Source organism: Rutidosis leptorrhynchoides, unplaced genomic scaffold, assembly GCF_046630445.1.
Source record: "Rutidosis leptorrhynchoides isolate AG116_Rl617_1_P2 unplaced genomic scaffold, CSIRO_AGI_Rlap_v1 contig59, whole genome shotgun sequence".
Classification (NCBI taxonomy): domain Eukaryota; kingdom Viridiplantae; phylum Streptophyta; class Magnoliopsida; order Asterales; family Asteraceae; genus Rutidosis; species Rutidosis leptorrhynchoides.
In genome coordinates, this window is record NW_027266810.1 from 33,902 (window position 1) to 47,961 (window position 14,060).

The 14,060-nt window shown below is 34.0% G+C and overlaps 2 protein-coding genes and 1 pseudogene across 2 annotated transcripts; 2 read left to right on the forward strand and 1 right to left on the reverse strand.

Moving 5' to 3' along the window:
• Positions 1-756: 756 nt before the first annotated feature.
• LOC139884701 (putative beta-glucosidase 41) lies at positions 757-3,564 on the forward strand (annotated as a pseudogene).
• Positions 3,565-3,924: 360 nt separating this feature from the next.
• Positions 3,925-7,544, reverse strand: LOC139884700 (mRNA cap guanine-N(7) methyltransferase 1-like). Its single transcript, XM_071868696.1, has 13 exons — positions 7,478-7,544; positions 6,940-7,079; positions 6,775-6,843; positions 6,611-6,682; positions 6,144-6,245; positions 5,488-5,544; positions 5,177-5,315; positions 5,024-5,088; positions 4,880-4,930; positions 4,648-4,710; positions 4,332-4,455; positions 4,160-4,221; positions 3,925-4,014 (listed from the first exon to the last, which is right to left on the reverse strand). The coding sequence occupies exons 1-13, from the start codon at positions 7,542-7,544 to the stop codon at positions 3,925-3,927; spliced, it is 1,101 nt and encodes a 366-aa protein (XP_071724797.1).
• Positions 7,545-9,352: 1,808 nt separating this feature from the next.
• Positions 9,353-10,201, forward strand: LOC139884705 (uncharacterized). Its single transcript, XM_071868700.1, has 2 exons — positions 9,353-9,815; positions 10,143-10,201. Exons 1-2 carry the CDS (start codon positions 9,353-9,355, stop codon positions 10,199-10,201), a joined length of 522 nt encoding a protein of 173 aa, XP_071724801.1.
• The last annotated feature ends 3,859 nt before the right edge of the window (positions 10,202-14,060 follow it).

Consider the following 14,060-nt stretch of genomic DNA (forward strand, 5'->3'; position numbering starts at 1 on the left):
TCGATCGTGTCAATTAATCGATAGCCTGTAATAAAAAAAAATCGATAACCCTCGAATATAGACATAATTCTTCAACCTAAATAAAAATCATAAGTGCGATCAAAAAACATCATCCACAATCAGACTTTCAGAACGAATTACAGAAAATCTCTAGTACTAAAATCATACTAACACAGATTATCAGATAAGATTATCAGATTAAGAGGCTAATAAAACTAGGCTATTATTACAAATGAAAACAGATACTATAATGTAAGTCAACGAGACATGATTAGGAATGAAGGGTACAATAACCTTAAGGGTAACTTAGAAAGAAAGAAGAAGAAAGAAAAAAAAAACCCTTAAGTTAGGGTTTGGACTTTGGTTTGCGATGTCACACGTGTGTCATCTTAATGTCCCTCAAGCCCTAACTCTTTTTCATACATACATCATCCTTCCTTTCATTTGTTACCTTTTCATTTTTCATTGTTTTCTTTCTAATTTTTGTTTACTTTGTCTGTCTAGGAATTTTCTTGCCGTGGATCCCTTTAATTACCTGTGCACTCAGCCAACGTGTGCCTAAACCTTCGTAGCTTATAACCTAGCTAACTTGGACTAAAAAACAAATAACTTCATCTGCAAGAAATCCTCAACCAACAATATACTCCGTAAATAAATAAACTTGATAGCAAACAATTTAGTGTGACAAAACTATATATTCTCCTTAGCTCGATCATGAAAATATTCATTTTTACACTCTTTTTCTTGGAGACTTCAGAATCCCTTGGCAGAGAACATTTTCCACAAGGATTTGTGTTTGGAACAGCCTCGTTAGCTTACAAGGTTCATAATTAATTTGTTCCCATTAATGGATTAATTGTGAGGGCTAATTAAGTGTGCATAGTTTGAAGGAGCTAGCTGTAAATGAAGGAAACAAGGGAGCCAACATAGGGGATACTTTCACACAAGGCAACCAGGTAATGTATTATGTACGTGATCATTGATTACTAATCATCAAACAATAATCATAAATAAATTCTTTAGACATAGAAAAGTGTTAGGATTAATTAATTATTTTTTGAAAAGGCACGTTTAAGTGCAGGGAGAATCCTTGACTTTAGCAATGCAGACACAGCAGTTGACCAATATCATCGGTTCCAGGTGAAATATCTTTCACTCGACTTCAGATTAAGATACAATATTATACGAATATTTTGAATAAATCATGGTTTTTAGTTCAGTTTGGAACATGCTGACCTAATAGGATTTCTCTTGCTAATAATAATTGATCATTAACGCAATATAATCATTCAAAAGCAAGAGTGATACTATTTGGTGTCCAATTGTGTATTAAGTACAAATAATATATAGAAGTGTGTGTGTATATATATATATGTCCGCAGGATGATATAGAGTTGATGAAGAATCTAGGAATGGATGCTTACAGATTCTCCATATCTTGGTCTCGGATTTTTCCAAGTAAGTTTGCGAAAACTCTTCTCTAAGATAATACTACGTATTTAGATGTAACTAGCTCTTGTTAATTATCTTTCTATTCTGTTTTATTGAAAATTAATGTTTTTGGAACAGGAGAATTAGCTAATCTACAATGAATAAAATATTACAACTCTGTTATTGATCGTCTCCTGGAAAAGGGTCAAGAATGAAAGAGTATATATTGTTAAACAAAATAATCCTAACATAATTTATTAGTTATTCCATCAGGAATCCAGGCTTGCATGAATCTGTATCACTGGGATCTCCCTCAGACGCTTCAAGATAAATATCAAGGATGGTTAAACACACAAGTCATGTAAGTACGTCATAAATTAATATACTACAATTAAGGGGCGAAACATACAATACATAAAAGCCAATTATATCGGAGTTTTTTCTTTTTTTGGCAATATATATATACATATATATGTACACTTACACGAATCAAAAATGTTTATGAATCAATTTGTGGGAAGATTTTGAGCATTATGCATATAGTTGCTTTGAAGCATTCGGAGACGGGGTGAAACATTGGATTACATTCAATGAAACCTCATGGTTTCGCTCTTCAAGGATACGACACCGGTATTCAAGCTCCAGGAAGGTGCTCCTTTTTCTTTTGGAAGACCGGAGATATATTCTTCCGTTGAGCCATACGTTGTCGCGAACAATATCCTCTTATCCCATGTTGTTGCATATACAACTTACAAAACAAATTTCAAGGTGTGCAGAGCTACTTGTTTTTATACATATATAAAAAGTCCTTGCAATGCCAGAATTATGAGAAAAATCATATCATTCTTGTCATTCTCAGGAGAGACAAGGGGCGTAGAATTGGAATTGCATTAGATGCCATATGGTACGAGCCATTCTCCGATTGTGAAGAGGACATAGATGCAGCATCTAGAGCAATGGATTTCGGAGCAGGATGGTAATACTTATACTACACTACACTACTTCCGATCGATCAAAAATATCCTTAAGGAAAGTGATTCATCGATTCAGGTTCCTTGATCCACTTTTCTTTGGGATTCTATGAAGAAATTAGTGGGCTAAAGACTGCCTCTGAAATCTCACCCGAAACCTCGAAAATGTTAATCAACACCTTGGACTTCGTAGGCATAAATCATTACACCACATTGTATGCTCAGAAGGACAAGAAGAGCATGAGGAAACGGATACTGATAGATGCCACGTCAGATTCTACTGTCGTTACTACTGGTAATGTGGCCCGGATTTTCCATCTTCTACTACAAGGCAAGTATATATATCCATCAGGAATCAAGTATAGAGAAATTTATTTCAAATTGTTTGTTGTTAGCTTCTCGAAGTGGAGTTCGAATTGGAGAAAGGGTACGTATTAACAACTCAATTTCTTACATAATTCAATACACTAGCAAGTCTGCTGGCTTAGTACTTCCTTTCTTGGATACTCTAGGCTGCTTCCCGCTGGCTACACATCGTCCCTTGGGGATTTCGGAAGCTGGTAATGTACATCAGGGATAAGTATGGAAATCCGCCGGTGATTATAACAGAAAACGGTGCGTATCTAAACTCAACCTAAAAAAGACTTGCAGTGTACGAAAAAGAAGGCTACCAAGTTTGCTTGAAAATTTCTGCTTTCGTAGGTTTTTTCTCCCATGCTCCCTTTCTTTAATCAACTGAGAAATTTTTACCTTGTATGAAATTTACCTCCTCTTTTTTAAAAAAAATAAAAATTTCAGGAGTGGATGATTTAAATAGCCCATTCATCCCAGTGGAAAGGACTTTACAGGATGATAAGAGGATACGATTTCATAGAGACTGACTACCTCTCAAACCTGTCAGCTGCAATAAGGTAATAATGTACTATATAATACTACCAAATGGAGTATTTAGTCATCTCAAACTAACAAATATTCCCCGTCTCTAAATAAAAATGTCTTTTTATTTATATAATTATTTTATTCAGGAAGGATGGATGTGATGTACGTGGGTACTTCGTGTGGTCATTGCTGGATAACTGGGAATGGAACTCAGGCTACACAGTCAGATTTGGACTATACTATAAATAATTTGACAAGGACTCCTAAAGCTTCTGTTGAATGATCTTACTCGAGCAATCTCATACTGACAGTGGAGCAAACTTGGGAAAAAACACGGTAATTTCAAGAAGAGGAAGACTTACGTACGCTTATCTGTTTTAAATAGTTGTACTGTCGGTCAAACGTACAACCGTTTAAGCAGAGAAACGTACATAGCATACGTAAGGAAGCGTACTTAAGTTTTTTCCTTTCAAGAATCAAGTCGCGTTAAATAGTTTAAACTTCATTACATTTTATTTTATTTTATTTTTGAACGAAAATACAAATTCAGCCAAAAAATTTATGCCAGCAGAATATAATCTTATGATCATAATAGTAAAGTAACATTTTATCAAGGCTCCAATTTAATGAAACCCGTATGCAATTATACAAACAAGATTTCCTCCTTTGATATGTGCATCTTCCCTTTGTCTTTTTTATTGTTGGGTTGTGTCCGATCTGGTTGGCCCCCCCGCTACACACAGGAAAGAAGTAAGGTCGGACAAGATGTCACCTCGACAGTTTCATACATTTCTCAGATTCATTGAAAGGATACTCGTGGTAATGGAAAAGAAATTGTGTCCATTGGTTGTAACCAAGACGAGATAAGTGATGCTGACCTTTTTCAGCGCAAAAGCCAAGTATAGATATGCAACTTCCCATTCATCTTGTGATAGTGTGCCTGGATGGTGAACGATTTACGGAAAGGAAATGAGAATGTGCTGCCTAGATATGTGCATACACAAAGAATACATTCAAATGAGAAGTAAGATAATATGGGGTCAAACTTACTCCGATCATGATTACCGTCACCAAGGGCACCAAGCCTTCTCATCAGCTCCACATAATCTGGCTTTTTCAAGTACTCGTGCACGAATTCATGGGAATTCTTTGCAAAAACTAAATCTAAATCATACTGCCAAAAAATAAAAAAGAGTTAAGTTGTAAGAAACAAAAGAACTGAATAAAACAGGAGCTAAGCAACCTCAAAAGAGAGAAATGTGTGCTTCAAGGAATGTGGGAAAGCATCGCAAGAATAGGTGTACATGAAGACTCAATTAATGAGTTTCACAGCTTTACATGAAATAGTAGCCGGAAAGAAAATTACTTCTGCTGCCATTGATTTGAATAGATGGAATGGAACAATCCATTCAGGGCAGTCCACAGCATCCTGCAATAAAAATATCAAAAGTCAGCAAATAGACGCCCAATAACACAAATTGTTCTAATTGAGAGTGTGAAAGAAAAAACATCTTTTTCTCCTTACTCCTCTTTCTGTCTCACAAACAAACAGAAACACACATAAACAAAACTAAATCATATTATGAACAGAAGTTTACCTCCAGGTGAAATTTATACTGGATACCAAAAGGACATGAAGATCTAAATTTCTGTAACATACAGAGATACACGAGTCAACTACTAAATATAAAACAAAATACTGATATAACGAGCCTATAGGTTCAAAGACAAGAAGAAATCACCTTTTCAGAAGATTCTTCATCAAAACTTATCCAATATACACTGTTACCGAAGGCTAATCCTTCAGCTGCATATTTACATGAAAATAAAACTTTAAATTAAGAATGAAATGGCAATCCACCATCCAAAAATCTTTCAAACATGAAAAACATTACCTTCTCGAAGCTTTTTTATTATAACATTAGCGTCTGGCATTGTTCCGATGAACGTGCCTCCAGGACGAAGTAATGCGGATATATTGGCCAAAGCCCGCCGTGCACGTGCCTCAGTAGACCAGGAGTAGTGCAAAGCAAACTACAAATCATCTCTGTTATAATCATTTTCTTCAATAATGGGTTAAGAATTTTCTTCTTTTTTAAGCAAGGATTATATAAATTTTGCACTTTTGAGGCAGGGGATCAAGTCTATTTATAGTTCCTACTTCCTCAGACAATGTTCATCAAGAAGTTAATAAGAATTTAATCACCTGGCAACTGATAACATCAAATGGCCCATCATCTTTCAGAACTTTATCTAACCGAACCTGAAATCATAAAGAAACAGTGACATAATCACCAACACTTTCATGATGCCACGAATAACGATATTGTGCTAAGACTAAAATTCAGCAGCAATGCCCATTGCATGCTTCTTTTTGGTTGGCAGTTAACTATTTTGATAGTAGTATGGTTGTCTCAAAAGTCAAAACAATGATTATTAAAAGGAAAATATTCAAATAAACCTCTGAGGTTAGCCTCATTCTTGCCCCTGATGTTTCAAAATTACCAAACTTTCCCTAGATGTTTCAACTGTTATGAAATCATAAGGAAATATTCAAATAAACCGTTATGTAACTGGTGAAGGACAAACAGGTCAACATTTTTTCCTATTGCAATTCAATAAAATAGTAAAAATAATTGTGTATATCAGTAGGAAGAGTAAATATCGTAATTTTATAAGGGTACTCTGTCCTTTAATATCAACAAAAAAATAATCATAACTCTCTTGAGAAACTAGGAGGGAAGTGGTAGTATATGAAACATCAGGGGAAACATAAAAATATGGAATTTACCCTTGAGAAAGTAAACTTTTACTTCATAAGCACAAACAGAAGCTGGCGACTCTATATAATTTATGCAGTACCTCGTAACAGTCTCCACACAAGAGACGAGCAGGAAATGAGAACTTCTTTCGACGCTGATGATGGTCAGCATCGCCATTATACCGAGTACGGCAATCTTCTATCTGTACATATATGTTGTACTTAAAGTAAGATGGCTGTGCTGATGTGAAAGAAAAACTAGGAAGTTCACAGTATTGGGCTTTATAATCATAACCTAATATGACAAAGTATAACCTATCCCATAGTCACAACGGCTTTTCATGCATAGTCGTAAAAATTGTAATACCGTAAGGATCTTTTTATCATATAATCATTGAATAAGAAAATCCGGGGCTTATATATTCAGCGTTTGATTTACTTTTTGGACAGAAGACTAACAAAACATGCCCAAAAAGTCTAGTTCACACCCGATAATAAGAAAGCCACAGTCAGGTTTGATTTAAGGCTCCCACTCATAAAAAAACCTGCCACAAGGTGCTTAGCTTACCGAGCCTTCGGCTATATCAATGCCAACATAATATCCAATCCTTGCCTTGTCCCATTTGATCAAGTCCCCACCCTATAGAAACAGACAGTATTTCATTTTATAAGAAGAATGTACAAAACCGATGTACAAAATTGACGAGCACACCATGTTGAATCTTATCATACCTTGCCGCAGGCAATATCAAGAACAGTATCGCCTTGATGAGCGTACAGCTGAATTAGAACGCTTTTAATCTGCTCCAGGAGCAAATAAATTAAGAAAACAAAAAACCAGTTCAAATTTGCAATCTTGCATTCACTTTATAATGCTCCAAGCAAGTTAACACTCACCCAATTATTAAGTTTCTTCAAATGAATAATCGGGCTTGCTTCTCGTTCTTCCAAAGTCTGATTTGTTCTAGCACTGTAATGATCAGCTACCTTCTGTGCGAAATTTTTTGTACTTTCATCGTCCAAAAACCGTGCATCACCTAAACCCGCAAGCAACATTACCAATTACGTTCCATAGGCAATGTGACCAAAGGAAATTTGAAAACATCGATTTTTATTTTTATTTATTAAAAAGGAAAACATCAACATCCCTGAAGCTCAGTGTCTAAAGCTCCATGGAACTCTTAGCTTAGCTTAGCTTAATCAATTCATTCTGTTTTCTTTCAATTTGATAATGAAAATCGAAGTAAGAAAGACCTCATAAGACTAATCAGCTTCATAATCGGCAGCATTGTATTGGATTTTCTTTCTAATAATCATTCATCACATTCTTTGCAACTAAAGACATACAATAGTGTATAACTTCGAAAATGTTTGAAATTTCAAAAGAAAACGATCACTTTAAAAAAAAAAATTAAATTTAGCTCAAAAAAGTAACCTTCTGGATTATGTTTGAATCTCGATTGCGGAGGATTGGATCCAGATTCTGAGTAGCCTCGTTTCATCGCCTGTGCATTGAAATTGTCTGGATAAGAAATTGAAGATGTTTGCATAAATATATAAATTTAAAATTATGTGAACAGGGCGACTGACTTTGAGTCGCTACTCAACGCACGTGGTACGCGACCACTTATTTCCCGCCTACCGGTGACGTAAGTTTCCGGCGACGAGAGTAGTTTGGTGGTTCGACTACCTGTCGATATAAGGACGGAGATCCGGCGACGAAAGTTGGTGTTGATGGTGTGCCTGTGGCGGCCAAATAATTTTCTGCCGCGTAGTAAATTTTCTTTATGCAAAATTACATTTACATTGAGCTCCCTAACGTTTATGAAATTTTCTATTTAGGTCATCAAATGAATTGTTATTGCTAAAAGAAAGGCTTCCGTTAATACTTTTTTTTTTTATATACTATACCGTTAATATTTACTAATAGGTTTATGTAAGAAAACTGAAAATGCTTGCGATATCTGTGGTTGAATAAATGTATTTGGGGTTATCTACAATTCTACAATTTTTTTTAATAAAAAATCAATGTTTGAGCTAGTTTATTTTCTTCCTTGATGTCATTTCATTTCATTCAATTTATTTTAATTCCTCTATCCATTTTAGTAGTTGCTTCTTTACTTCAAAATTCAAATATATTTCAAAGTGAACATATATTTTATGTTAATTTTTTTTTTTTTGATGATATGTTTTATGTTAATTAATTAGTATGCTTATTAATTTTATTAGAGGTTAATATATGGCGGGTACGGTAAGAAATGACAAACTATATATGTATATAAATGAAGTGGGTTTTCTTGTGGTTGATGGTAATTTATTTCTTTGAAAATGATAAAAACTTACAAATTAAACTATTCTGCAAACTGATGTACTTTATTATGATTGAATCAAGTTGAGGGGGGAACAATAATGTATGTATAGTATAGGCTTATAATTAATACAATCAAATACAACATCAAGCAAGACAACTTATATCACTCCTAAAACTTATATTTAAGGCTCATTAGGTGGTATAGTACATTACAAAATAAATAATTATAACCAAACCAGACATATAAAACATAATCATACGATACGAACAACAATTAAAGCATAACAATCAAGATTAAACCCCACATTTGATCGTAGTTACCAACCAAAGGGCGATACATCATTAAACATTCAAATCGGTTTCAACAAACTGCAAAAGGTTCCTTTATATATGTCTTGTAGTATATTGTAGGAGTTTTATTTTTCAAAATAATCGAAATTCCCATTGTAAACCGGGGAGTTCCCCTACCGACAATATATATATATTGTGTATATATATATATGTTCTTTTGTACTATATCTATCCAAAAATACATGATGTTTTAATTAATATGATATGATATAATTAATATGGTATAATTATTATATTTTTATTCAAAAATAATGATTAAAATTTCTTAAATTTGACAAAACATCATGCATGCCTAACCTAGAAATTATTTTATTGAACAAAAATTCATCATTATTTATATTTAATTATACAATAGCATATTAATCAAAATATCATATATTTTGAGACGGATGGAGTATTACATTAATAAAAATAATGGAAATGTTAATGTATTTTCAGAATTTTTTTTATCCCTTCAACTAGAGTGGAGGATAATTTTTGTTTTTTTAGAAGTAAGGGAGTAATTAACCCTCAATTAATAATCCCAACTACAGTTTTTTCTTTTTACCCTATATTAGTTAGTATGTTCAAGGCTCTTATATATCTTCAAAACAGTCTTTAATCTCTCCATCTCTCTCTCAGAATCGATCGGAGAAACTAAAGAAAAGAATGGCAAATTCAAACCACAATACAATTATAAAGCAAGTGATTCTGATCGTTTTGTTCCTTTTGTCATCATCAAGAGTACTAATTAGAATATCTAGTGTTTCATCAAATGATGTACACGAATTGCTACGATCTCGAGGATTACCAGCTGGATTGGTGCCAAAGGAAGTGAAATCCTACACACTATCAGAGAATGGACACTTAGAGGTATTCCTTGGAGGACCATGCTTGACTAAATTCGAGAATAGGGTTATGTATGAGAGTGTGTTTAGAGCTAATCTCAGTTATGGAAGTCTTATTGGAGTTGTTGGTTTGACTCAAGAAGAGCTCTTCTTATGGCTGCCGGTTAAAGAGATCACCGTGGATGACCCCAATACCGGCCTTATTCAATTCGACATTGGCGTTGCTCATAAGCAATTCTCTCTCTCACTCTTTGAAGACCCTCCTTCTTGTAACCCCCAACAAGGTAATTTCATTTCATTTAATTAATCAGTAATGGTAGTTAATATATATATATATATATTCCCGTTACAATATGTATCAATTAAAAAGAAAAGAGCGGTTTCGATCGATTTGGTTTACTCTAAAGTTTGTTCCTTGTATAATCTAAATATAGCAATTACTTAGGAAAATCTATCTAGCTAAGAAGTTGCAGTTAAAAGAACTTAATTTTTTTCCTACCTTTTTTGCTTTTGTTTTCTCTTTGTGAATACAAGTAATATTTCTTGTTTGTTTGTAGAAAAAGAAAGAAAAATTAAATTTGCTGAAATGATGCATGTGGGTTAATGTTCAGGTCAGCAACTGAGGAATCATGTGAGGAAGGAGAAAGGGTTTTATGAGGTCCTCAGATAATTGAAGAGAAGGAAGAAGATATTGTAATCATCATCTATCTATCTATATATATAGTTCTAATTTCTAGTCACATATAGTTTTTATTTAAACCTAGTACCTTTTTTTTTTTTCTTTTTTTTTTTTTTGAATTGTACTTGCTGATCATTCAAAGTAGATTTTTAATTATATTTAGCTGAGAGAGAGAGCGCTAGAGGAGAAATGTATAAAAGACAGTTGATTAAAGAATCTAATGTCATAATCCAATAATCAATTTCTTCTACAATTTCTTCTAATTTGGTCCAATCTTATTCTCATCCGTTTAATTAAAGTTTTCTAAAGTTTACATTAGAATCAAAGTAAAGCATCTACTTGAGTATGTACCAATAATAAGATAAAAGGGAAAAATAACAGTTTATTCTTTATTTTAAATATTTTTAAACTGTTTTCGTACTTAAAACGTTATGTATATTCTTTTGTCTCAATGTTTACACATTATTTATTTGCTCTTTTTATACTGACGGACGTTAAAAACACCGATCTGTCACTTATGACCAATCATATATTGACACGTGTACATGACGTGAAAAAAATCCACCTAGACTTTGTCTTCATCAATCGAATCGAAATCGAACCTAAAATTGAACCGAACTGAACTTATCCAAATCTTCTTCTTCCTCGACACACCGCTTATGGCTTCTCTTCTTCGTCACTTTCTTCACACTCGCTTTCACTTTCACTTTCACTCTCTCTTCAGCTCAACTTTCTCGACCTCTCCAAAACTCTCCGCCTTTGCCTCCGCGGATTCCACCGCCGCCTCCTCCTGTCTTCTCCATGATTTTTAATCATTGTCGTTTTCTCCAAATCCAAATCATTTTATTTTCGTTTTCTCAATGATTTTTTAATTTCGATTTCTTCTCCTCAATTGAGATTGACATTATTAATACTTAATATATACTACTAAACTAAAGCCAAAAACTAAAATTCTTCTTCGAAAATCAAAATAGATCTGGTGACTGTTATGCATTGAGAATTGTTGACATCTGTTTGCAAAAATTCCGCGAAGAAATCAGCCATCGAAATTTCTCAATGGACCACTTACTTACAAAATCTCCGAGTTACAAACACTCATCTTGCTCTTAATTAATCTATTATCATAATCCACAATCAAAAGCCTCATAACAAAAGAAGATTGATTTCATAAAAAAATTACTAGTTAATTAAAGTTAATTGAGTTACCATAAATCTCCTGAACCCATCCACCACCACCGTCTTGTGTTACTATTACTGAAATTAGCAGATGCAACCGACGCCTGACGGTAGTAGCAGCAGCTCGACAACTCGTGGCGGTGGCGCTGAAATGAGTCGCGGAGGAGAAGGAGGAGGAGCAGGGCTCGCCAGGTTCCGGTCGGCTCCGGCCTTCTGGCTCAAAGCTCTACTAGAAGAAGATGACGAAGACCCATTAAAGCCAAACCAATCCTTGACTCAGCTACTCGCCTTTTGAAGGAGAAAGGAGAAGAGTTCTCAGATCAGATCATGAGCTGCGAATAAGAAGGGAAGAAGAAGCCAGTGTTGGCCTATGATAAAAGGTGGGTCGGTTTAATCGGTTTGCTTTTGTTTTCTGGTTTGATTTAAGTTGGGGGACTTGTCAATTAATTTGCCAGACATGTGGAGTATTTCGATGGGCAAGACTTACGTACGTTTCTTTACGTACGCTACGTACGCTTCTCTGCTTTAAACAGTTGTACTGTTGGTCAAACGTACAACCGTTAAAGCAGAGAAGCGTACGTAGCGTACGTAAGGAAGCGTACCTAAGTTTTTTCCTATTTCGATACGTATTGTACATGTGTTTCTCTATGATTGATCATAAATGATAGATCCAGACTTTTTAACGTCCGTAATTATTAAATGATCAAATAATATAATATTTATATAAATTAGGACGAAAAAATACACTTTATATTTTAAAAAACGAAATAATTTAAAAATATTAAAAATAAAAAATAAATGGTTACTTTTACATAAATATAAATATAAATCATAGATTGTTAAACGAGAGAGACAGAGGACAGTTGGGACATCTTCATTTGAAGTTTTTGAGTTTTTCTGCGCAAAATTACACATGTCAATGTCAATTTTTATTCATAGATCAACACACCAAATAGCAAAAGACCAACATGTAAAGTTCAGCCCGAAACGAATGTGTATAGATTTTGACCTTAATTGCATTTAAGAAAAATAATGGATAAAAAAAAGAAAAGAAAAATAATGGATACATATGGAAGTTATACTTTTAAAGCGTTACGGGAGAGACATTCTTTTTTTTTTTTTTTCGTTTCGTTTAACGCCAAAAAAAAAAACAATTAAATGTCATCTATCTATCTATACTTATATATTAGTAATGAATACAGGACCAACAATTATTTAGCTTGCGACACCTCGTACAATCTTAATATAGAAAATATGTCTTAAATGATTAATTTTTTAATTTAAATAACACAGGCTCAATAAATAATTCGTAAAATTTATGTTCTGTTTTTTTTCTCAATTCACCCTACTAATTCCTAACATCAAAATCCAACATTCGTTTATCATAAAATGTGAATATTAAAAAATAAAAAATTAATTAACATATAAACTAGTTATCTCGTGCAATGCACGAGCCCAAATACTATTTTAAAATATTTGTACAAAGTCAAAGTCACGAAATAACTCCGTTTCCACATGGCAACGGTATCGTTACTGAGTTAAGGAACTAACAAGCGGCCGCTACAACATTTTAAAGGTTAATAGATGCATACCATAAACTATAAGGACCAACTGAATGGTTTACCTTTTATTTTCTTTTATTTTTTTAAAATTAGTGGGGTTTTTTTCATTACTTAACCAAAATCGGCATTAAAATACAACGAGATTGACAATCAATGAAGGCCATTTTTATTCTAGAATTAGCAAGTAAATGGACTGAACGATTGTTATCTCTAGAAGAAGAGTATACAAAAGTCCATGAATTGAAAGTAGCTATTAAAGTTCTATGATAAACCAATTCACGACATGACAAAAAACAAATATCGTTGGAGTTGATTGCATTGATGACTAGGAGAGCATCAGATTTTATTGGACATCTGTTGAGCGATTAAAGAAGCTAGAGAAATCCCCATGAGAATGGTTGTTGCTTATACGTATATATATATATATATATCAGCATATCCGTCTATATATTTGGATTGATAGGAGATCACTTGACCCCCTCACAGTTTCTGATGATAGCACCAAGACCTTATTTTCCCAACTCTAAAAAAGTTACAGCATCAGTGTTGACTTTTAAAGTCCCCGGACTAGGTGGAATCCATGAAAGACCGTCTCGAGGAAGGCCCGTCGGAAAACTCTTTTCCATTTCTGGCAGACAAGAAGTCGGCTAGTATATGCTTAGCTTGTTCAAGAACTGTGGATGGCAAAGAGCATGATGCTTCCTCCCACGTCCGGTTTCGATTTTTCCATATTAGCCAAAGAAGAATGATGAACAACAACCAAGTACCATGATCAAGAATTTCATGCATTCTGTAAAACCAGCTTAAAAAAAGTTTTCGTTCACCCATTCATTGAGATTCAGATTAGGGCTAGCAAACTTTAATTGACCAGGGACATTAGATCAAGAGATGTTCCAAATTTTCAGGGATGTAGCCACACACAGACAATATTTATCAGCATGAATACCACATTTTGGCAGATTATCTCTTGTGGCCAAGCTTTCCTGGCCAATTCTCTACAAAAACAGCTTTATTTTTGGGAAGGGTATTAATATTCCAGAAGATAGGATGAGAGTTTCTTACAGTGGTGTGTAGAGGGGGTAGCAACTTCCAGGCAACATAATACGCGCTCT

What these genes read in the sequence shown, in the direction of transcription:
- LOC139884700 (XM_071868696.1), bottom strand. Translation starts at nt 7,544, where the DNA reads ATGAAACGAGGCTACTCAGAATCTGGATCCAATCCTCCGCAATCGAGA. An exon ending in AATAAAAAAGCTTCGAGAAG is followed by an intron (nt 5,089 to 5,176) that starts GTAATGTTTTTC and finishes GTAAATATGCAG; the next exon opens with CTGAAGGATTAGCCTTCGGT. An exon ending in AGTATAAATTTCACCTGGAG is followed by an intron (nt 4,711 to 4,879) that starts GTAAACTTCTGT and finishes TTTTTATTGCAG; the next exon opens with GATGCTGTGGACTGCCCTGA.
- LOC139884705 (XM_071868700.1), top strand. Translation starts at nt 9,353, where the DNA reads ATGGCAAATTCAAACCACAATACAATTATAAAGCAAGTGATTCTGATC. An exon ending in TTCTTGTAACCCCCAACAAG is followed by an intron (nt 9,816 to 10,142) that starts GTAATTTCATTT and finishes GTTAATGTTCAG; the next exon opens with GTCAGCAACTGAGGAATCAT.